We start from the raw sequence: 23,838 nt of genomic DNA, 5'->3' as shown, positions 1-23,838 counted from the left end.
CACTGCTGAATATCCCTCCCAAATCCCAAGGGTTCAATGGAGCCTATCTCACATGGGGCCCATCTGAGGCTAAGCGTACCATCTCCCCCAGGGCTCCTCCCACCTCGAGGCTGCCCTGCTCAGGGAATGGCGCTGCCCATCCAGGTGCCCAACTAGAAACCAGGCATCATCTGATTCTTCCCTGTCCCTCACCCCCTCATCCCAGTGATTCTATATCTAAAATACATGGGAATTCATCCTTTCCCCTCCAGCCCCACTGTCCTCCCTAACCCCTCCCTGTTTGAATCACCTCCAACACCTCTGGTCTGGCCACTGACCCTCTCCCCCTTCTGGTCTATTTGCCTCCCCATCATCGGTAATCTCTCCAGTCTCTTTGCTGTAGCCACACTAAACTGCTTTTGGTTCTGGAACCCACACGATCTTGACTCCGGGCCTCTCAACAATGCCATTCCTTCGCCCTCGGAATCCCTGCCCTTCCCAATGCCAACTCACCCTTCAAGACTCAGCTGAGACAGCACCCCCTCCAGGTACCTTCCCTGGGAAGGGTGCGGCATGTCATTCATTCGCCCAGCAGCCGGGATCCTCCATTCATTACAGCTCTGATCCATAATTGCCTGTTTATCCACCTGTGTCCCCCGTGAGCCTCTAAGTTCCTTGAGGGCAGAGGTTGTGTCTCTGTTGCCCTCTCTGGCAGCCCCAATGCTTGGTACAAGACCTTGGCACTTAAAGGTGCTCACGAAATCTTCCATGGATGAATGAATGAATGCAGGGCTGTGCAGTTCACATACCTTCACATACCTCCGCAGAAATCCATGCAATGGGTGCTACTACCCTGTGGTCTAGACCAGGAAAGTAAGACATTGAAAACTTGCGCATGGGCGTAGAGCTAGCAAGTGGCAGGGAATGGATTCAAAGAGAAGTCTGTGTGCCTTCCAAAGTCTCCCTTCCCTTATCCCACCCTGCCTTCCCAAGCCATTTTCCCTTTCTGACCCTGTTTTCTCATCTGTACAATGGGAATGAAAATCATACCTAATGCAGGACCTGACACTAGCAGGCTCTCAGTGAATATCTGTGCCATCTCTCCGAACCTCTGAGGCTTATGTATTCAGGACAGAATTTCCCGCAAACCAGAAACTTCCTGCAATGCATATGCTCACAGAAACAGGTGCAGAACTCCACATGGGCACATCGCCAGCGTCCAGAACTCAGTAGGCGCTTAACCAATGTGTGTGAGCAGACAGGCATCAGGGAATGCCGACAGGGACTCAGACACAAAGCCACAATAGGGACGCAGGCACAGGGACACCCTACGATCCCTGCCAATGACCCTCCTCGGCCACCACCACCACCCCTGCTAGCCCAAGGCGCGGGAAATATTTAAAACAATTTTATTCATGAAAATATGCTGTACAATGCACTCTACACGGCCTCGACACGGCACACACGCACACGCACACGCTGACGGCACGGCCACGGTACACTGCCTACGATATGCGCCGGGGACGCCGCGCCCATAGCCCGCCCCGACCGGACACTTATAAATACGGGAGAGGAGGCAGGACTGGAACGGAGAAAAAGGGGTGTCAGTTTGGGGGTAGATCCGGAGCTGAGGCCTGCTGGAGAGGCTGAGACCAGTACGGGGGGGGGGGGGGGGGGAAAGGGGGATTAACTCCAACCTGAGAGGAGAGGAGGAGCTAAGGCCTGCCAGGATAGGAAGGAGGGGCTGAACCATGGGATTGAGGGCTCTATGCGGGGGGGGGGGGGGTTAGGGCTGAAGGAAAACAGCTCAGGGTGAACAGCCAACAGGTAGGTGTGCTTCCGGGAGGGGGTTCCTGGCTTGGGGTGGGTGAGGCTAAGACCAGTGGGAAGGTGTCAGCTGGGAATCAGATCCGGAGTCTGGGGTGGGTGATCCACAGCGGCGAGGGCGTCTGCAACTTGAAGGTTCAGAGACGCCACACATCCTGGTTAGAATCCCCGACCACCGACCACCGCAGCTCACCTGGCTCCTCCCTACTCCCACCGGCCTGAAATTCCCCCAGGCCTCCTGCCCTAAGGGGCAGGAGGAGCGGGTCTCAGGAGTTGGAGCAGGAATGGCAGGCGCCCCAGCCCCGCCCTACGGCTTCCCTCCAGCGGTCAGCCTCTGAGGGACGTCTCTAGCAGGCCTGGGGCTGTCTCCCGGATCCTCCCGTGGAGCTGGGATCGGGGATGGGGCCCAGGGAATCAGGACGGGAAGACAGAAGCCCCTTGGGGGCGGGGCGGGGCACCGGGGGCGCGGGAGGCGGCCCTCAGCCCGGCACCCAGCTCTGGTTGGGGGGCGGAGCCCCGGCCAGGCCGGGCGGCGGCGGAGGCAGGGCAGAGTCGAAGTTGAAGTCCATTTCGTCGCTGTCCATGAAGTCGTTGAGGATGATGGACTCGACGTCGCACTCGAGGCTCCCGCTGAACATGTCGAGGTCCAGGTCGGCGGGGAAGCGGTCGGGTGCGGCCCCCAGCGGCCCGGCGGCGGCCGCCGCGTATGGCCCCGGCAGCGCGTCCAGCAGGAGGCCCCCGGGCGGGGCCCCGAAGGCGGCCGCGTGGCTCGGCGGCGCCAGGCCCGCGGCGCCCGCCTCGCCGGGCAGCGTCATAAGGCTGATGGGGTGGGCTAAGGCACTGCGCGAGGGCACCGGCGGCGCGTACGGGGCCGCGCCCTTGCCGGGATAGGCGGCGGCCGCGCCCGCCAGCGCCAGCTCCCCCGGCGCACCCAGCACCGGGCCGGGCCTGGGTGCGGGCGGCGGCGGCAGCAGCGCGGGCAGCGCCCCGGGGCGGAAGGGAGCGGCGGCCGACGCGAAGCTGGCCTGCTTGTTCTCCTGGATGGTCTGCATGGGCAGGCGGCGCAGCGCGCCCAGCGCAGGGGGCCCGAAGCCCCCGCCCCCGCCCCCGCCGTAGGCGCTGCTTTTGCAGCCGCCAAAGTAGGCGGGCGTCCCCGCCCGGGCCCGAGGCCCGTACGCGTCCTGCGCGCCGTCCAGCAGGGCTTCGGGCAGCCCCGCGCCGCCGCCGTGCAGGCCCAGCGGGCCCCCCAGCTCGGCCAGGCGGGGCAGCTCCCCGGGACAGCGCGCTCCTAGCGCGGGCGACAGCGCGCTCGCGGGGCTCGGGTACATGAGTGGCGACGACGGTGCCAGGGCCTCCAGGGCCTCGTCGTCCTCCAATTCGGCCGCCTCCCCGAGCAGGGGTCTCCCGCCGCCGCGGAAGTCTGCCCACGCCTCGTAGTCGTCGCTGGCGTGCGAGGCCGGGCTGGTGGCCCACTTGGCCGCGGCAGGCATGGGCCCCGGGGCTGGCGCGCCCGGGGGGCTGTCATCGGGGCTTCGCTCAGGTACCTGCAGCTGCTTCTTCTTGCTCGCCTTGCCCTTGATGCGCAGGAACTTGGCCCCGTTGTCCATGGACACGGCCCGCCGCCGAGGGGTCTTGCCTGTCTTCCCGCCCTCGGGGTTCAGCATCCACCAGGAGCTCTTGCCTGTGCCCTCATTCTGCACGCGGATGAAACGGGTGTGCAGCGACAGGTTATGCCGGATGGAGTTCTGTGGCCAGAGACAAGGACATGGGTGGGGGAGTGGGAAGCGAGGAGGCCATTAGAAAAGAGGAGGAAGTGATGGAAAGAGGAGGGGGGAATAAAAAGGTGAGAGAGGAGGAAGGAGAAGGGCCAGAAGGGGCAATGGGAGGAAACAGAAAATGATGAAGGAAACAGAAAATGATGAAGGGTGAATGGGGTAAAGAGCGGGAGAACAGGTGTTAAGTACCAGGTTGGACAGGAAGACCCACCTTCTACCCCAGAACCGCACCACTCTTCCCTCTCCCCAGCACCCCTTCCCCCCACAACACACACAGCCCAGAGGGAGGGGCTAGAGCTTTGGGCCTGGCGTCTCCCCAGGAGGCCTGGCAGAAGCCTGAGGGCTACTCTTAAGGAACCACAGCAAGGCCCCCTCTCCCCAGCTCAGCCAAGCCCCGCCTGGGGCTAGCCAGGCTGCCAGGGCCCCCCAGCAGATTATGTAAGGGCTCATGCCGCCGCGTGGCTCATTTGTCTGCCCCCTCCCTCCCCAGCCTGGCATGGCGCCAGGAGCCCGAAAACCCAGGGCTCCAGAAATCAATCTCGCGGTGACTGATTAAGCCCTGTTTAGAACTAATTGCTCTTTCGTGTGTGGGGAGAATAAATTACCTGCTTTAATTTCGTGTCTTTAAAATGCAACTGCAGGTAGAGAAGACTGTTAACCCTTTGCTGGGAGGGCCTGGCCAGGGGTAGCAGAAAAGGCTGGGGGTCCCTAAGGTGGGTAGAGGCCTGGAACTCTTCTGAAATTTCCCCCAACTCTCCTGAGCTCCTGGGAACCGTAGCAGCCTAGATTCCCAGTAAGCCCCTCAGAGCACATCCATTAGCCATGGGGAACCTCAGACCCCACCTGTGCTCAGTGCCCACCTTCAGGCCAGCCCAGCTCTCCCGCCTGCCCTCCCTTTCTGACCACCTGGAGCAGAGGAGCTCTGCCCCCAAGCCCCTCTCTGGTAGAAGCTTCACAAAGTCGCCACACATCAGGTGGCCTGATCCCCATTTCCAACAAGAAGACCAGGGCTCAGAGAGGTCAAGTGGCTCGCCCAGGGCAGCCCAGTGCCTTCCGCTGTCGCTCGGTACCTTCCTGGGCTCTACCCCTGCCACCCATGCACACACTCTCTTCTAAATTTCTTCCATGCTAGTCTCTAGAGCTCCCCACGTCACAGCGCACTTTTGCCAAAAAGGTGGGGAGGGGTGGCGGGGCACAGCTCCCACGAACTGCCAGGGCTCTTGACTCAATCTCCTTGAGCCTCAGTGCCTCAGTGAACGCCTCTGACCAAAATGGGCCTGGTTCAGTAACCACCCCAGAAAGCTGTTAGATCACTGCGTGAGGCAATGTGTGCGGGCACGTGTTTGGTGACTGTACCGGGTGCTCCTAAACTCTGGTTAAAGGCCTCACTCTGGCCAGCAGATCACCCTTCAAGATCACCCCCACCGGACCTGCTTTTTCTCTGCCTCCTTAATACCATGTCCTGGGTATAACTGTGCTAGGCACCAGCCGTCTGGGAAGCTGGCATTACCCGGTCTCACTGCACCAGGAACAGAGGCCCGGAGGCATGATGTAATTTGCCCAGAGTCCCACAGGCAGCAAATGCCAGATAGCACCCCAGATCTAACCCAGCTCATGGACCTATTCCTATCCTATTTGTCTGCCCAGCTCCATAACCACTGACCAGTGAGGGTTCTCCCTCCTTCCCGTCAGTCTCCAGGAGGAAGGGTCCTTCCTGCTGCCTCCCTCACACTCCCAGCTCCAGGTACTGGCCTGACTGTTCAGGCACCCTGCCACCTCCCTATGGCTGCCACTTTCTGGTCTGGGGAGGTGACAGCTCCAAGGCTCCTCCCAGCGTTGCCCTGCCTGGCTTCTCCTGGGGCCCTGAGAAGAGGGGAGCTAGACGCCCAGGGAGTGGTGTTCCCTCCAGTAGATACCCCCTTCCCACTCCTGCCCTTGCACCTGGCTCCCCAGCCCCTCCTGCACACCTGTGTTCAGAGGCCTCAGGGGCCTCAGTTCTCCCCCAGGGGGCTGTCTGGCTTCTCGGAGGCTCCACCTCCCAGCTTCTCCAGCTGGAGGTGGGTCAGGCGACACCTCTTTAGCGGTGTCACAGTGTGCCAGCCTGGTTCTGCGGGCTGGGGGTGGGGGTGGGGGAGAGGAGGAAGGACGTCACTAAGTGTCAGCACCCACTCAGTACCTGCTTGTTCAGCCCGAGGTATCATAAGTCTTTGATCTCTCGTATTCTCTCCAGCTCCATACAACTCAGGGATTGTGAGCCCTGTCTCCGGATGAGGAGAGTAAGGCTCAGAGTGGTTCAGTAAGCTGCCAGTCCCACCGTTCAGATGGCAGAGGCAGGTACTGATTTCAGGTTCCTCTCACCCGGAGTCCAAAGGACATCACATTCCACCACGGCGGAGAGAACCGAGTCAGGGAATTTCCAAAGAATCTTAGGAGGCCAGGACTCTGGTGCTTCTCAAACTTTCCATGTAAACTATCCCTAGAAGCTGGCAGCATAGGAAGCCTGGGGGCATGCCTCAAGGTCAAAATTTCCTATTAAGTCTTGTGCTTTGTTTTTAGAATTCAGGGGGATTTTGCATTGCAAAATTGCATCTGAGTTTTCTGAACAGACAAATTATGTGTTTCATGTTTTTCCATGTTTCCATGTTTTCCGTGATTTGTACCAAGAGAGCCCGCTCTGGGCCTGTGAAGGCTTGCACTCTTCCCCACTCTGTTCCCTGCCTGGCCAGGTACCCCTGGGACCCGGAGCCCCCAGCCTGAAACCACTGCTGGTCTGACCCAGAAAGAAGGATGGACTTGCCCAAGGTCACCCAGGACCTGGTAGCAAAGAGGGGGTTCGAGCACAGGCCTCCTGACCCCTGGCTCGTTGCTCTTCTCACCCCACCAAGCCTCACCTGGGCAGGCCTGTTCGTCTCTCCGGGCCTGTCTCCCCGCTTGGGTACTGATGAGATGTGCCAGCTGTACTCCATGACCTTTTCAATCTGACACTGTAAGTTCTTGAACTCATCCAGTCCACAGATTTTCAAACTTTTTTTTTTTTTTAAGATTTTTATTTATTTATTTGAGAGACAGGGAGAGAGAGTGCCAGCAGGGTGGAGGGGCAGAGGGAGAGGGATGAGCAAGGAGCCCCATGATGCGGGGCTCCATCCCAGGACCCTGGGATCAAGACCTGAGTCAAAGACAGACGCTTCACTGACTGAGCCACCCAGGCGTCCCAAACTTTTTTTTTTTTTTTTAATAGTAGAACTCTTTGCAAATGGAATCTAATGCAAAACGGAGTGTTCCAGACACAAGCCATCAGGGAGCAGGACCGGCTCACACCCCTGGCACTCTCGCAGAAAACCAGGCCCCGGTGGAAGGATGCTGCAGGCCAGGCAGAAGGGACTGTGGATGGGACATCTGGAGGTCTGGCACACTTTGCCCAGGGTCACCTGGAGAGGGAGCCCAGAGCTGGCTAAGGACCTAGGCCTTTGCCTGTGGAGCCAGGCTGGGCACCAGCTGTGTACCTGGGCTGTGGCCCCTGAGGGCAGTGCAGGCCCTGAAGCCCAGTCTGGCTCCTCGGGGCCCAGCCACCTGGTACCACTCAGAGCTCCCAGCCAAGATCCAGAGGCAAGCACAGATCACAGCTCACCCACAGGGCCTCCTGGGAGGCCAGAGGCCACGGAGGAGGTGAGGGAGGCAGAAGAGGGAGACGCCTCTGCCAGGCAGCAGTAACCAGGGCTCTCTCTTAGAGTCGCCTAGCAACCCGCCACCACAGCCACAGCCCCGGCATGCCCAGGCTCCCCTGTGCCCGGAGCTGGGCCCAGCTTCTGGGGCCTCCCGCCTCCCACACCTCCATGCAGGCCTGGGGCAGGTTAACAGGGAGGTCGGGCCTCCCTGATTTGGGAGGGAGGCCATCTCAGCGCAGAGGGAAGGCACAGTTGACTGCATCCACGCCCATCCCACTCTCCCTTGGAACCCGGGATAGAGAGCCTGGGCTCCGGGGGCCTCACCCACCTGGGAGAGGAGCTGGTGCAGGGGAAAGCGCATGGGCTCTGGTGTTGGATCTGGATTTCAGTTTGGGCTCCCAACACCCCACGAACTGTGCAACTCTGGGGCAACGTGCCTTGAACCTCTGTGTCCTCAAAGACCTAACTGCTTCCACCCTTGCCTCCCTACAGCCATCTCCCCCCAAGCAGTCCCACCCACCAAACAGCTTGGATCACATCCAGGCCTGCCCAGAACGCTCTGATGCCCCCCATCTCAGAGTAAAGCATGACAGCCCTGCCATAACCCGCAAGAGCCTCCATGACCTCTCGGTCTCCTCCCCTAAGCCTGATCTGCTCGATTCCTTCCTCCTGTTCCTTGAAACTGCTAGGCACGGTCCCGCCCTGGGGCGTCTGTCTCAAGGGAACACTTCACCCAGATACCCCCATCCATCTCTCATCTCTTTCAAGTCCACGTGCAGATAGAATCTTTTGCCACGAGGCCCATCGTGACCACTCTAACCCTTTGCTGCTCCTCTCCTTTCCTGACCCCCAGACCTGCGCTCAATTTTTCTAGAGCAATAATCACTGTTTTAATTAATAGATAGTTCATATGCATACATTAAACAATTACTATGTAAGTTATATATAAACATATAATTTATTTAGAGTCTGTATTTATTATTTATTGTCTGTTGCCCCTCACATTAGAATGTAAGTTTCAGGAGGGATATTTGTTGATAACCTACGTGTTGACCGTACCCCGTGTGTTTGATGCACACCAGGCATTTAGTAAATGTTCACTGAATGAATGAATGAGCGAGAGAGAGTGGAGGGGGTAATACTGTGTTGCAGGGAGAAGTAAAGGAAACTGGGCAGAGAGAAGGGGACACAGGCAGAATGAGAGACAAGCATGGGTGGAACAAGTCAGGAACAGCCTGATCCACAGAGGGAAGCACAGAGGAGGGTCAGGGCTTCCGTGAGAAATGAGGGGACAGCCTCAAGGGGTGGCCGTGCCCCTGTTCCCCCCACTCCAGGGCCCCTCCCCGCTCCCTCCTGCTGCCCAGACAGACTTGAGTCATCTGGGGCTTGCTGGGGCCGAGGTCTCAGAGAGCCTGTCCCACCGGGGCCAGAAGACACACCAGGGTCCCCAGTGGGGAGAGAACCACCTCAGCCATGCTGCGGGTGTCCCCCCGCACGGACAGGGTCTGACCCACCTTGTGCTGGCAGCTCATCGATCCAGCAGGACGCCCTCATTTATTCCCAGGACACCCTTCGCCCACGAGTAGTAATGCATTCCTCTGACAGCACAGCCCCATTTATCCAGCACCCCAGTCCCATTTATCCAGCAAGTACAACCTCATTTGCTAACAGCACTCCATTCACCTGACGGGCCCCCTCATCCATCCAGCAGGACACCCTCATTTATCCTCCAAGTCCGAGTCTCTCCTTCTGCCTGTGGTGGGCTGTGTTCTCTGCCGGGGCAACCCGCCCGATCCAGCAGGACGTCATCTCTCCTACAAGTCCTCTTCATCCCCGGACAGGACAAGCCCATCTATCTCATAATGCAGCCTCACCTTGCCTCCGAGTACCACCTCATTCCCTGACAGTACAACCTCGTTTATCTTCCACTACAACCTCATTTCTCCTCCTCGCACAGCTCCATTCTCTGATAACTCACCCTTCTCGGAGCCAGAGCCTGCCAGAGCCCCCAGCGCAGGGGGTGGGGAGGGCGGGGGAAGAACGTGGAGACAAGAGTGGTCTCACCAGTCCAATCCCCTGCCTATAGAGGGCTGCCTGACACTATGACTCAGATGGACCCATCTCTGCCCACACCAAAAGGGCCCACGGACTCAGGAGTTCTGCACTGCCTGGCCCAGCCAGTGCCCCACCATGACCCCACTTTCCATTCTGTCCCCTCTAGGGGTCAAAAGGGCCCCCAGGATTGATTGCCTCCAGCTCCCCAGCAGGGAAAAGATCCCACCTGATTTGATCTGCAACTTTGGCTGATTTCTGTGGCCTGGATACTCCCATCGCAGCCAATTTTAAGCTGCTAGCATGACATCACTGAGTACAGAACTGGGAAGAAGTGTGCAGGACGGGCCCTTCTGAGCCAAGGCAAGCCAGCCCGAACACACCACTGGAGTGTGCTTCAAATACCAAGGCAGGAGAAGGGCACCACCTCCCCCATGCCAGACCCAGACTAGGTTCTTTAGATGCAGTCCTGTGCAAACAGGAACACTCTCGTCCAAAGAGGGGAAAGTGGGCTCGGGAGAGTTCAATGACACCTAAGGCCACAAAGCTGGGCAGTCCTGGAGCCAGGTCCAGGTCTCAGAGCGGTGGGGCTCCAAAGCCAGAGCTCTTCTTACCCCCTCCCCCAAAGTGGCAGGGGACATGGTCCCGCACACCTCAACGGCCACCACCGCCCGCCGGGGGTTCACAAGCCCAAGCTTCCTGGCTTTCATCAGAGGCAGGAGACCCATGTCTGGTGTGTCCCCACCCACCACAAGTCCTGTGCAACCTCCTGGCCTTCCGACATCTGGGGAATTCCAGGACCCTGTCAGTTCAGTCCTAGGACCTGTACCCATCCGCCCAATCCCAAAGCCAGGTACCAACGTCCCTCCAGGTTCCATCACTCTCCGAGGTTCAGCCCAGCGGCTGTCTCAGGAAGCTGGCCTTGCCTGCCCACACGAGAACCCTCCGAGGCTGTACGGCTTATCACCCCCATTCCCTTTCTGCCCACCAGGGCTCCAGCCACCCTGGATGTCTTACACTGTCTTATACAGACAGGCCTCGGCACACTCGGCTCCCACTGCCCCTCCTTCCCTCTCTGCTTGACCAGTTCCTGCTGCTCCGGCAAGGCGAGCTCTGTGTCATCTTTCTATTTCCCTCTGCAAGTCCCAAAGGTAGTAGCTCCCACCTCAGTGCCATGGCAGAAATATAACCCCAAACCCGAGGACAACTGGGCACACGCTGGCCTCCCCACTTGAACTTCGCAGGGCAACTCCCGGCTCACGGTTAGTCCACACATGCCACGGAGCGCTAGGCAGCCGTGAGCCTCTCTGGCCTGGCAATTCTCTGCCCTTTCTGTTCAGAAAAACCTCAGGCCAGAGCTCCAGGCCTCGCCTTCTCCCTCCTGCCTTCCCCTCCAGTTCCTGCTGCCTCTGCCACCTCCCTGCTTTTCCTCAGCGCTTCCAGACTCCTCGGGAGAATTCAGGCAAGGAAGGAAGGCAAGAAACTACCATTTACTGAATGAACATTCATTATGTGCTGTGCACCGTGCTGGCACCACACTTGAAATCTCACTGTCTTTTTAACAATCCTCTGCGTTGGTGTAGTGTGCCGATTTTACTGATTTTACTGAGGAGAAACTGAGGCTCCAAAAGACGAATGGGGCTGCCCAAGGTCACGTGGTGGAAGTGATGTGATGTGGGAAGGAATTCACACCCAGGGCCCTTGCCCTGCCTTCTACCTTGAGATGCCTTAAAGGAGGAGCCCAGGCCAGAGAGAAGCTCCAGGGGTGGGCCTGGGGTAGGAGTGGGGGTGGGGCAGTCCACACTGGCTCATCAAATCCTCCAAAGACTCTTTCCTCCTTCATCCAAGATTAACGGGGATCCCTAAGTGCAAAGCCATCCAGGGCCCTCCCTATCACTTTTCAATCGGAGCCCTGTCCTTCCCTCTGCAAGCATCACCTCCATACACCCCTGCCACAGGCCCTGGGAGCAGCTGCGGTGACCTCACCCCGCCCTGCCCTGGGCCCAGCTCTGGGGAGGGTCCAGCAGCTGTGCCCCAGCCCTGTAGGCTGGCTCCTGGGGGGAAAAGAGGCAGAGTGGGCATGGCGCCAAGAGAACCATCTGCTCTCCCAGGGGCATGGCCACCCGCACAGACACTGGCCTCGCCCCCAGGGGCTGCCCTTGGCCCTCTGTCCCTATGCCAAGGGGCTCCAGGATCCCCAGGCAGCCCACCCAGACCGGGGCACCCGCCCTCATCTGCCATCTGTCTTCTGGATTCTGAGAGGTCCTTGCAGGACATGTTGGAGCATGAACGTCCCCTGAAAAATGGACAAGTGCTCAGGGTAAGCTCTGGGTGTAGAGGCCAGAGGCCAGGGCTGGGTGTGCTGAGCGCCCGCGTGCCCCAGCCCCAGCCCCAGCCTAGCTGCGCTAAGAGCCTGAGATCCCCTGGGGGGAGGGGGGCCTCCATCCCCTCACATCTGCTCAACTGGCAGGTGCCTCTGGCAGAGGGCGAGCCCCCTTCCCCCACAGCCCCAGCTCAGGTTACAGAGAAGGCAAGGCCAGCAGAGGACAGGGGGAGGGGACAGACAGGGTGGAGGAGGCTGCAAGGCTTCCCAGAGTGTTGGGGGAGGGGAATTTCGGATCCCTAGATAGGACTCAGAGCCAGAGAGGGAAGGGCCATACCCAAGGTCACACAGCCTCCCAGTGGACAAAGAGGAGACCTCATCCAGGGGCAGGCAGCCCTGGGTTCAAGGGTGACCTTGAGCAAACCACTGCCTTCATCTGTGAAAATACAGAGCCTAAAACCTGCCTGCTAGCCTCCCAAGGCCAGGAGGAAGACTCTATAGGCAAGAGAACGGTGGATCAAGCTAGGGGCAGGTGGAAGCTTGGACATCCTGAAGAGCTGACACCTCAGGGACAGAACGGGAGGCCTTAGAGGAAGGACCACTTGTCCCCAACACACACACACACACACACATAAACACCAACTCGAGTCAGTGTCTCTCAAGGATCAGGGCCCAGGATCCCCATCCAACACAGCAGTGGGGAAGGGCTTCCTTTCCTCTCCCTAGCAATGTTTGCTAGGATTTCTTAGGGACCTTATATGTAACTCTCCTGTAATTCTCACCACAAAGCTTGGGCATAAGTCCTATGATCATCCCATTTTGTAGAGGAGAAAACAGGCTCAGTTGCCCAAGGCCACACAGATGGTGAGCGGCCATTCTAGCTCCTCCCTTCTGCCTCCGGGACTCCTAACCACACCACAGTCTCACCTCTAACATCCCTCAGGTCCCAAAGGGTCTGCATCGCACCTCAGGCCTGCTTCTCAGACTCTCTGGACCTCTACCCTCTACACACCTTCTCCCTTGTACCCCAGTGCCAGGCCCACACTGTGTGCCCAAGCTAGTCTTGCCCCCTGTCCACACCACCTCGGAATGATCTTTCTGCCTAGATCATTCCCCAGCTTGGAGTGCCAGCTCCCTGGCCTGGTCCTTCAGTCCCCTGCTTGCTTCCCCAGCCTCAAGTTCTGCTGTGCTCTGACCAACAGAACCGGACCCCATGGGCTCCTAAAGAGTCCTGAGGGTTTGACCTCCTTTGTCTGGTTCCCCTCCCCCCACCTCCAAATACCCATTATTTGGCCTTCCCTCATGACCCTGAGCAATCTTCATCCCCAAGTCCAATTCAGGAGACCTCATCTTATCTCCCCAGCTTGACCTGTGGGTCACTCAAGGTCAGGGAGCCAGTTTGGTTCCTCTCAGCAGTACTGTAGTGGGTGGCTGACAGGTGGAAGCCTGGACTAAAGTGAACGGAGAAAGCTGTCATCAGCCTTGGGCCTGCAGATGAGGTGAGGAAGGAGGCAGTGAGCACCACAGCACATTGATCTGGCCTTGCCCTTGGGGAGCTCTGTGTGAGAGAGGGAGCCATGTGCCCCTGGAGCCATTTCCCACCCCCCCACCCCCGCCAACCCCAAGACTGGAAGGCTCAGGGCCGAAGGGGGGGGGAAGGCCTGGCAGGGAGTGAGGGGTGTGTGTGAGCTTGGATTGACCTGGCCTGAACACTGGGCTAGGGAAGAGTTAGCCCCAGGAGTTTTATTTCTGTCACTTACAGCAGGATACAGTAAAAGCCACTTTCCTTCTCCAGCCTTAGTTTCCTCCTAAAACAGGGAAAGTCACAGTAGCGACTTCACAGGGTGCCGCAAGAATTAGAAGAAAGCATGTGTATAATGGTAGCCGGCAGCTGAATCCTGGGCTAGCATAGTTCAGTGGGGCTGATTCAAGGGTCAGAAGAGCGGAGTGATGTGGCTGGAGAAAATGACTGGGAGCAGGGGGCCAAGGCCTTGAATGTCATGCCAGGTGAGGCCCCCGGACGGGATCCTGTAGGGATAGCACTGAGCTGGACACACAGGGAGCTATCCGAGAACAGGGGCTGTGATTCTCAGGTCCTTACTGGGCCAGTTCCAGATGCTTGCTGAGTCTTTATGCCACAACAAATCCTCCTGCAGCCAAAGGCCCTTAGTGGCAGAGGGCTTCTGCCCCAGCTGCAGGCTCCATCCTCTCCAGCTGTGTTCTATACAGCGTGACTCCTGAGACAGGAGGGTGATGGTGTTGGGGCTGGGGAATCCGGTGTTGAAGCTGACTACATGGCCTATAATTCTCTGGAGGACCCAAAAAGAGTGAGGAGGAGGGGAAGGGGCTCCACCGGGGCAGCCTACTTAGAGAAGAAGCTGGTCTACACTGGGAGCAGAAGGGAGGGACAATCAGGAGTCTGGGACACCTCCACGAAGGCATTGGCGCAGAATCTAGGTCCATCAGTAGACAGATCTATTAAAATCAGACCCTCTGAGGGTCTGATAGAGAGGGTCTGAGATGGGAACTGGAAAATTCTTATTTAAAAGCTTCTAGGTGACTCTGATCATCAACCAGTTTTGCCAACAATGAAGGATTTGAAAATAGGCAGGAATTCTCGGAGAGATGTGGTGGGTTCCAGAATCGCCTGGGAGGTGGGCCTGTATTCAATCCACCTGAGCACCCAGCCCAGTTTCTGAGGGGTGTCCCAAGGGGTCTGTCCAAGAGTCAGGAGCTGCCTCAATGAGCATCTGACAAAGGCAGGGCGTGCAAGGTGTAAAGGTGGCAAAGCAAAGGGTCCCTGAGATCACAGGCAGCACAGAAAGCAGGAGGGAGGGGAGGGCCCGGCCAAGGCCAGCTGAGGGCCCAGGAGTCCATACAGAGCTGTCCAAGCCTGGCTGGCTCCCAGGAGGACACTGAGGAGCCCCTGAGGGTTCTGGAGCATGAGAGAGCCTTGGGGCAGGAGGGCTGGTGTGCATAGGGCTGAGACCGCACAGCACTGGGAGAAACAGGGGACAGATAGGTTTGTGTCTAAATCAGGCTCAGCCTCGTCCTGACTATGCTGCCCTGGCCCAGTGACTTCACCCTTCTTGGCCTCCATTTCCTCAACTGCAAAGTGGGGCTATTAACACATATCTGGCAGGGTCCAGGGAGGATGTAAAAAGAGAATGTATGTGAAGTGCCCAAAGGCCTAGCACCCAGACGTTAATTCTCTTAATTCTGGTTCCCCTTCCCACAAGAGGCACCCCCCCTTAGAGACCAGAGAGGTTTCTCTGCAAAGAGGGAGGCCCCAGGGGGAGGTTGTGGGAGGCCCCTCCCCCACACACCACCTGGCCCCCCTCCCACCTCCACATATGGGTTGGGGGGTGGGAGAGTCAGCAAACAGCCAAACCCTCCCAAACAGGAGTTGGTTTCCATGGTAACCAGGGTGCCAGGAGGAAAGGGGGGCTGCTCCAGATCCAGCTGTCCCCCTGAGCACCCTACTCAGGCCCCAGAGCCTTAGTTAGTGCCCACCCAACACCCTGCACCCCCCATCTGTCTGCTCTGGGGGCCCACTGAGACTGCCATGAGCACTCTCTTTATTGTGTCCAAAGTCCATTTGCCACCTGGGTATTGCCAGGGTCAGAGTAGGCATCCCCAAGCAGAAGTCCCAAGTTCAAGTCCATCCACCCTGTAATCACATGCTTGCACCTCTGAGAAGTCCCATGAGTACGTTGTGCCCTGGGTCCCAACTAAGCCCTCACAGCTCCTTGAACCAGAGTGTTGGTCGGTTACAGACTTCAAAGAACCAGGGATCCAGTTAAGGCCCTTTGGACACCAATCTCATCGGGGATCAGAATGGGAAAGACTTTGCTCCAGTTCACACACACCGGATCAGGCTCCCTTAGGGGGGCTCTGTGGGTGCTCTGTCCACCCTCAAAGGCTCTGGACTCTGCAACTCCAGTGGATCCAAACAGCTGAACCAATACACCAGGAGAGGAGCACGGCTCCAGGGGGTTGGACCACTGCCAGGGAGAAGGAAGGAAGTGCTAACAACTTTTAAGACCTGTCTGGCAACAGAATGGGCAGTCCCAGAGGCCAGTGCACTCAGTCACTACAGTGTGTGAGAAGGGGACTGAGCTGGGCAAGGAGGCGTGCAAGGTAGTGTTGGGTTCCATGACTCCCCACTTCCCCTAGAGACACGAAGTCAGATTTGGAGGTGGAAGGAGTGAGCCCCAATGCATGACCTGTCTCCCACGTACCCACCCCCTAGTTGGGAGGCAGGCTCACAGGCTGCACATAGGGAGGGGTTGCTGGTCAGCCGTCCACAAAGTAAGGGAGACAGTGAGGGGAAGAGGGGGCTCCCCTGGCTATAGCCAGTACACCTATATCCTAGAAGCTTATGGCCACACCCAGTTCATGATCACCACTGCCTCGCCCTTCACAAGACCCAGACAGAGGGGCTTCCACAGCCCCCAAGACCCCGTGTGGCGGCCACCACCAGCTGCCACTTGAAGACAAGACTCTGGATTGCAAGGAACACGCCTGCACCCTTTCAAAACCCAAACACAAGCCCTCTCCTCCAGCCCCAGTAGCACAGAAAGTTTGAGTTCTGGGGTCAGAAGGGGGTTCGATTCTCAGAGCAGACACTTCCTAAGGCTGTGACCCCAGGGCAAGTCACTTCTCCACTCCGGAAGATCAGGATGCTAATACACCCCCCCCCCCCAACCAAACATGGTGGCCAGGATGTGAAGGGATCTGCGCTGGGCTAGGGGGCGCCTCTTTCCAGGCCCTCTAGCCCTCCCAGGCCCTGCCAGAAGCCCCCAACTCCAGTCAGTCCTGAAGCTGAAGTCCTCTGGGTGTGCAGAGAGGGGGGCCCCCAACCCACAGAAAGTGGGGGCTGGGGGGTGCTGAACTTTCGAACCCGCAAACCCCCCGCGCCGTTCATTACCTTAACACGAGTTAAAAATAACCGTCTCATCTCTTTAAATTAGTCTGTCTGCAATTACCGCCTGGCACGGCGCTGCCCGCCATCGTCCCGCTGGAGCGGCGCCAGGTGGCAGGCGGGGCCCTCACCCTGTCTGTCCCTCTGTCTGTCTGCCTGCCTCCCCATCCCTTCTTCTCCCCGCAGCTACCCCAGGGGCCTCCCCGCGACCCAGACTCCGGCGCTCCCCAAGTGGCGCAGGGAGGGGGCCGGGCCTGGGGCTGGCTGGCAGGAGCGCGGGGGCCTGCGGAGAGCAAGGGACTGGGGTGGGGGCTCCGGAGCAGGGCGGCGGGGGAGGGGCGCCGGGAGGCCCGGGAAGCCGGAAGGGCCCGCAGCGCGCCAGCGCTCGTGGGTGGGTGTGAGCAGGTGGCCGTGGGAGTCTGCCGGGCGTGCCAGCAACTGTGCCAGGAGCGGCTGGCACGGGCTCGTGCCCAGGAGGCGGGCAGCTGCCAGCCCCCCGCTCGTGCACGGCGGGGGGTGAGGACACCCCCCAACCGGGGCTCACACCGCCTCCTCCCGCACCCCCACCAACCCTTGGGGCTGGGGATCCCCGGAGGACAAAGAAGGAGGAGGGAGCCCTACTGGAGCAAGCTGGAGGGAGGAGAGAAGGGGGAGCCCTCTGCACTCACATCCACTGCTCAGCCCGACTGTCAGAGGACCCTCCTCTTGGCCTCTGACTCAGTCCCTCCTTCCACCCCACCTAAGACCTGCTGCCCAGCCTGGGCCAGATGGGGGTAGCACCCTCCCTCCTGATCCCATCCCCCAACCGCAGAGCTGCTCCAGGCCCTGAGGGAGAAGGGAAGTCCCCATCCACTGTGCTCCTCCCCCATCAAGCCTGGGGACAGGAATGGGAGGTGCCCAGGCCTGGCCTGGGAGCTCCCAGGGGAGCTGGCAGCCAGGAAACACAAAAGCAGGCAGAACAACTCCAGGGGCGCTAAGTGGAAGGAGCACCAGGACCCAGAGCAGTCTGGAAGGCTTCCTGGAGGAGTCCTGTTGCTAGGCAAGGTGGGGCTGGAGCATCTGGGAGGAAGTGGGAGGCTCTACCTGCATGTCTGACCTCCACACTTTTAGGACACCGAAGAGGGAGGGGAACCTCCTGTCCCAGCCCTCTTCCAGGGCCTGCAGACCCTCTGTCCTGAGAGAAACACTAGCAGCCTCTTCGGCGGCAGTGGAGTTCCCAGCACCAAGGCCAGCCTCTCTGCAGGCTTGAGGCTGTTGGGGGTCCTGCACCTGCTGCTGATCTGGCCTCCTCCTGTTCCCATCAGCAGCACCTCTGACTACCTCCCCGAGTCCCAGGTGGGACCACAGGGTGAAAGCCAAGTACCTGGGCCCTTCCTGATCTGGCCCACTCCCTTTCCCATGCCACCTCCCTGCCATTCCTAGGAGCCGCCCAATCCTCTCATCTCCTACAGTTCTGCCTCCTTGCCCTTGCATCTCCGTTCAACATCCCTTGAGAGACTTTCTCACACATTCGGCCCCCAACAAAGACAGCCCAGATCAAGTGCCACCTTCTCTGGGAGGGTTTGCCTGGGCTCCCAGGGGATCTAACCCGCCTTCCCTGTACCTTCCCCCACCTCTGGCCCTTCCTGGCTGTAAAACACACAGCCGGGGTGTGGAGCCCTGATGCCTCCTGAAGGCAGGTCTGATGCCTTCCCCTTTGGTCCCCCACCCTCCCTCTAACATAGGGCTCTCAGTATATCCCAGGGATTCAGGTCCACACTTATGTGGGGGAGGGGAGGGAGGAAGGAAAAATGGGCCCCAGCCCTAGCCCCAGAGGTATACCACAGATTCCACACCCTCTGCTAAAGCATGGGCTGGCTTGGGGCTGGGGCTAGTCCCTCCACCAGTTCTCTGGAGGGACTGAATGGGAATGGGGGCAGGGGTAGGAATGAGAGGAGAAAAAGGATTGGGGGTGGGGTAGAATGGGAAAGGCCAGAGGTCCCTCCGAACAGCCCTCCTCTAGTGTCTGGGTGGTCTCAGCCAGGCCCTGGGTCGGGAGCCCAAGTCTCAGGCTCCCTCTCCCATGCCCCAGCCCAGGACCAGCCTTCCAGGGCACCTTCCTTCCTGAGCCAGGTGCAGGGAGAACCAGTGTGTCCCCAGCAGCGTGGTGCAGTGAAAACCACCTCCAAGGGGCAGGCAGGAGACGGTGGGGCCATCGCTTGGCACCTGCAGCTCACCAACAACCTGAGGAGTTCCACCCCCTTCTGGGGCCTCAGGCTCCCCGTTGTCCGAGAAATGAAGTCCGGGGACTAAATTATCTCCAAGCACGTTCCCAGTCACATTCTGGGATTTAGACCTGCCCCTGTTCAAAAGCTGTCTGTGTCCCCCTCCCACACCCAGTGCCAGCAGGATACTATTCCAGAGGCTGTGTGGGGTCTTGGAGGGAGACACACCTGGATTGGAGTCCAGCTCTCCCATCTACTGACTGTGCAACCTTGGGCAGTTCACTCCTCCTCCACTCTGTGCCTCAGTGCCCAGCTCTGTGAACGGTGAGAGTGAAACCTACCTCAAGAACTGCTGAGAGCATTAAGGAGACACCTGGCACAGATGCCTGAAGGTGGCTGACACCAGGCTCCTAGCAGCCCCTGGATGCCCTGGCTTGGTCCTGAGACCCTCATGAACTGCAGTTCTCCCTCAGCTTCTGGTCTCACGTCTTCTCTTGCCATCTTCCCCCACCATTCCTGGTCCCTCAAGCTCAAGTGGGGCTCCACCCCCTACAGGAAGCCCTCCTGGCTTACTCTGGCCCACAGTACCCTCCCCAGCCTCTGCACCCTCTGCACCAGCCACCCGTTCCTTCACACTCTCACCAGACATTCACCCGTGGCTCCTCGGTGCCAGGCTCTATGCTGGGTGCCATGGGCACGGAGAGTGCTCTGCCACTGCCACTGTCTTCTAATGGTTGGGTGGGGAGGGGAAATGCGACAGGACACAAAAGACTGAGCCCCATCACAGGCAAGGAGAGGACCAGGGAAGAGGAAGTCCTTAGCTTGCTAAAAAGGGTCAGGGAAGGCTTCCTGGAAGAGGCATCTGAACTTGTGCTCTTGAAGACAAGAAATACATCTACAGGGAGAAGTGAAAGGTGGGAGAGTGTGTGGGGACAGGGACGGGGGTGGAAGCAAATCCCAAGGGCAGTACCCACTTAGGAGGAGTAAGTGTTCTCATGGGAGCTGAACCCAAGAAGATGGGAGACTCACGGGTGCTCCTCCAACCTGTACCTCCACCCTGTAGTGGCCAGAGAGAGCCAGAGAAGATGCCAGCATGAAGCCTGAGAGCCATGGGCCCCCAGGTCAGAGTGCTGTGGCCCCTACAATGCAAACCACTGGGCAACCAGAGCTGCTCATGTCTACCAGCCTCCCCTCCTCCTCTGGCACCCCTCCTTCCGCTGACCTGTCTGCAGCCACTACCAGGCACTGCTCCCTCCCTCCATGTAGGCTTGCCTCCCTTGCAGAGACCCCTTTCCCACAGGAAGCCTAACAGCTCCCAGGCCGTAGGCACAGACCCCTCCCTCTCCCCCAAACCTCCTTCTCCTCCTGCAAAGGCATCTACTATCCCCATTCCCCAACAAGATGGTCAGAGGAGGGTCTGGAGGCCAAAATCTAGTCAAGCCCTTGTCCTCTCCCAAGATGGCTCCCCCCTTTCCACTGGATGGCACTGAGGCCTCCCTAGGGTGCCCCTGCCCCTCCCCTCCCCCCAAATGCATCTGGGCTCAAAAAGCCAGGGAAATGGAAGCCAGACAGCCTAGGGTGGGAAGGGACAGATCCCCAGCCCTCAATACCCTGCCTTCATACCGGCAGAGGTCATCCCCAGCCCACCATGCTGATCCAGGGAAAGGGGGACAGCAGCTGCCCCATAGAGAACTCAGATTCCAGGTCACCTGACCAGTTCCCCACCCCAGGCTGGCTGGTGCCCTAGGGTGAACTCTTGGCACCACAGGAAGAAGGGTTCAGGGTTGCACTCCTTGCCCTGGGGCCAGCTCCACGGAATGTAGTGGGAAAGATCTGGGGAGAAGGCAGGCACTGGCCCCAGGCCATTATTCCAGCTCTTTAAGGAGGGTGCCCCGGTGAAGAGGGTAAAACAAGAGTAACACACAAAGCAAACTCGCTGGGTCTCAGAGGGGGCGCCTAATATCCGAGGTCTCCCAGTCGCTTCCTCTGCCATGCCGCCGTGGACAGGGTGGGGGTGTCCCTTGGGGGTGCCTCAAAGTGGCAGTCCCTTGTCACCTCACTAGACCTCCCACCCTGCATCCAGAGCACGCACACAGCTGCTCCCAGCACGCCCCCGCCTGTCTTCGGGCCGGCCCCACTCCCCAGGCACACACTCTGTGACCCCTAGGGGTGCCCCAGGGCCTCCCTCCCGACGGCTCGTCGGGGCCCCGGACGCACCTCGCAGCCCCAGGAAGCCCTAGCCGGCGACCCCAGGCCCCCTCCCCAGCCGGACGCTCCCACCTTCCAGCCGGCCGAGCTGTTGCTGTCGCCTTTATCCTTGAAGTAGGGCACGTAACGGACCATCCAGTCGTAGATCTGCGAGAGCGTGAGTCGCTTGTCTGGGGCGCTCTCGATGGCTTTGGTGATGAGGTCGGCGTAGGACAGGTTCCCCCACGCGTTCCGCCGGGAGCTCTTCGCTTTCCGCAGCGGTCCGACCTCCGCGCCCAGCGGCGGCGCTGGGGCCATCGCCGGGGCCGTCGCCCGGCGCTCCGGCCCGCAGTCCTCGGCGCCCTCTGCCACCCCTGAACCCAGCGCTCCGTCCTCGTCGCCGGCCAAGTCGGGCTGCGGCAGGGGCCAGGTACACGAGCGCGGCCGGCTCTGTGGCGCGAAGTCCGGGTCCACGTCCACCTGATGCGCTCGCAGCTTCGCAGCCATGGTCCCGCCCGGCTCGGGCGAGGAGGGGAGGGAGACTCCGCGGAGGGTGGGCGGGCGGCTCCGGGATCTGCGCGCCCCGGGGAGGCCCGCGGGAGGGGTCCCTGGCGGCGCCGGCTCAACCGCGGGGCGCCATGGGCCGGGACGCGGAGACAGGGGGCTGGACGCTCTGGGAATCCCGAAGGGAGGGAAAGATGGGGGCAGCGAGGGAGCGGCGGCCCCGGAGCCCGGCGGGCACACACCTCGCCCAGCTCCGCTTCTAGCACCTGCCGCCTGCTTGCGCCTGAAGCCACCACCGCCACCGTCGCTGCCGCCGCTCCCCCGGCGCCGGCCCCGCGCGCGGGCCCCGCTCTCCCGGGACGAGGCCGGATTGCACCATGCCGGAGCCCGAGCCCGTGCCGGAGCCCGCGCCGCCGCCGCCGCCGCCGCCGCCCCGTGAATGCCGCCGCCGCCGCCGCCGCCGCCGCTCCGGCTCCAGCGCCAGCTCCCGCGCCTGCCGCGCTCAGCGCCGGCTGCACCTCGGGATGGGCGGGGGACGGGGAGGGGGCGGGCCCGGCGCGGGAGGGGGCGGGGCGTGCCCGCCCGCGGCCACGGAATTCTCTGCTTGCCTGGGTGCCCCGCCTGCGGTCTGGGGGTTGGGGCGCGGGGCTCCCTGCTCCGGGCGACCCCGCGGCAGCCCCGGTGCGCAACAGCGCCGCCTACGGATTAGGGGAGGAGAGGCGGGAGCGACCCCGCCCCCTGCTCGGCGCTGGGGGAGGGGGATGCGGGGGCGGGGCCCGATCTCTCTCATTGGTCCGCAGCCGAGCTGTCCTGCCCACGGACTCGGCAGGATCCCTCCCAGAAGCGCGTCAGCGGGTTATTGTTACAACCCGGGGTTTCCCGGGGCAACGGGAAAGGGGCGGGGCTCAGAGCATTTGGCTCCGCCTACCACTCCCGAGGGGGGCGTATTCCGCCCCCTGATTCTAGACCCCTTGGTTTCCAATCTTTGAAACCTGATAGGGCAGATGATCCAGCTCTCCTTTGTGCCCTGGACTGGGCTGGGGAAAGGAAGGGATCAAGAATATCAGAGTTTGGGGCTACATTGGCCACAACTGCAGCTTCTTCATCTGCAGATGGGTTGGTTCTTCATGGGGTCTTAGGGGACCTGTGGACATAGTTTTAGAGCCTTGGTTCTTAAAGTTTAACGTAACAGAATCAACCTGGAGAGCTTGTTAAAACATTGCTGGGCCCCAGCCCAGTAAGTCTGGGTTGGGGCTCAAGACTTCGCGTTTCTAACAAATTCCCAGGTGATGCACCCAGGAACACACTTTACAGACCAGTTTCATATGCTCAGAAGGGTTTTGCAGAGGCTGTTGAACAAGCTCTTGTCCCAGAGTTCATCCTGTTTGGGGAGAAACTTCTCATTTATTTAACAGATACTTATTGAGGACCTTTAATGCACGAGGCACTGTTCGGACCACTGCAACAAAAGTGGCAGGTGACAGAGACAGATGAGGTCCCTATTGCACAGGCTAGTGGAGGACTCAGATGTTGATGGGATCATCATATGGCCTCAGGAAGGAGAGGCTGTCTGAGAAGCTAGGCAGTCCATGATCTCATCCCACAGAGTCCTGGGCTAGGTTTTTAGCCACAACTCCACCTGCCAGCCTTTGACCCTCTGCCTGGACAGCCCTTTCCCCTCCTCGGTACCGTCATGGGAGATTCTCCCATTCCTCAAAGCTCAGCTTAATATCAGTTCATCCTGACACCTTCTCTAGCCCCAACTCCCACCACTGTCTCTGTTACTTGCTTGCCCTCACCACTTGCTGCTCTGCCAGCAACACCTTATGTCACTTATGTCCCTTTAGTATATTATTTCTCTTTTGCCAGTCAGGATACAGAAACCTAGAGTGGGATGTAACTTTCCAGGAACAGAATTCCAAGCTCTCCAGCCCGGGGGGTACCACATCTGGAGAGGTTGGAGACCGGGCTGGAGACAGCAGCTTTCCTCTTTCTCAGGGGCCCGATCCATCATAGGACACAGCTGGCTCTCAAAAATTCCTTCCTTCCAGCTTAGGTCTTAAGGAGTAGGGCCAAGGGTGACGGTGTGGGCAGGGCTGGAGGGGCCCCTCCTCGTCCCACCCCCCAGGGTGGAAGTAGGCCCAGCTTGCAAATGCCTGGCATGGCATCTGCCTGAGTCACATCCCAAAGGCAGGGATGGGCATGGGAACCACAGGCTGCCCCCACTCTGCATACATACACATACCCTCCAGGTGGTTCTGTTTAGAGTCACAAGGGGCCTGAAATCACTGCTGGACCCCCTCCCACACTTCTCATATGCCCTGTCTGCCTGGGGAGGCCACACTGAGGGCAGCCCCCCAGGTACCCTGGAGGCCACCCAGGCCTCTTGCCAGTCTCC

General features: G+C 59.7%; 1 protein-coding gene across 1 annotated transcript; it reads right to left on the bottom strand.

Annotated features, from left to right (window-relative positions):
• Positions 1-1,963: 1,963 nt before the first annotated feature.
• Positions 1,964-21,854, bottom strand: FOXO6 (forkhead box O6). Its single transcript, XM_032877456.1, has 2 exons — positions 21,030-21,854; positions 1,964-3,551 (listed from the first exon to the last, which is right to left on the bottom strand). The coding sequence occupies exons 1-2, from the start codon at positions 21,441-21,443 to the stop codon at positions 2,286-2,288; spliced, it is 1,680 nt and encodes a 559-aa protein (XP_032733347.1). The 5' UTR covers positions 21,444-21,854; the 3' UTR covers positions 1,964-2,285.
• Between the last annotated feature and the right edge of the window lie 1,984 nt (positions 21,855-23,838).

Source organism: Lontra canadensis, unplaced genomic scaffold (genome assembly GCF_010015895.1).
Source record: "Lontra canadensis isolate GAN:19392208 unplaced genomic scaffold, GSC_riverotter_1.0 scaffold60, whole genome shotgun sequence".
NCBI classification, from domain to species: domain Eukaryota; kingdom Metazoa; phylum Chordata; class Mammalia; order Carnivora; family Mustelidae; genus Lontra; species Lontra canadensis.
The sequence above is the reverse complement of the archived record's forward strand: the minus strand, read 5'-3'. Positions and strand labels throughout refer to the sequence as shown.

Coding starts and splice junctions, on each gene's coding strand:
- FOXO6 (XM_032877456.1), bottom strand. CDS start 21,443: ATGGCTGCGAAGCTGCGAGCGCATCAGGTGGACGTGGACCCGGACTTC. Junction 3,552..21,029: donor ACAGCTCGGCCGGCTGGAAG/GTGGGAGCGTCC, acceptor CTCTGGCCACAG/AACTCCATCCGGCATAACCT.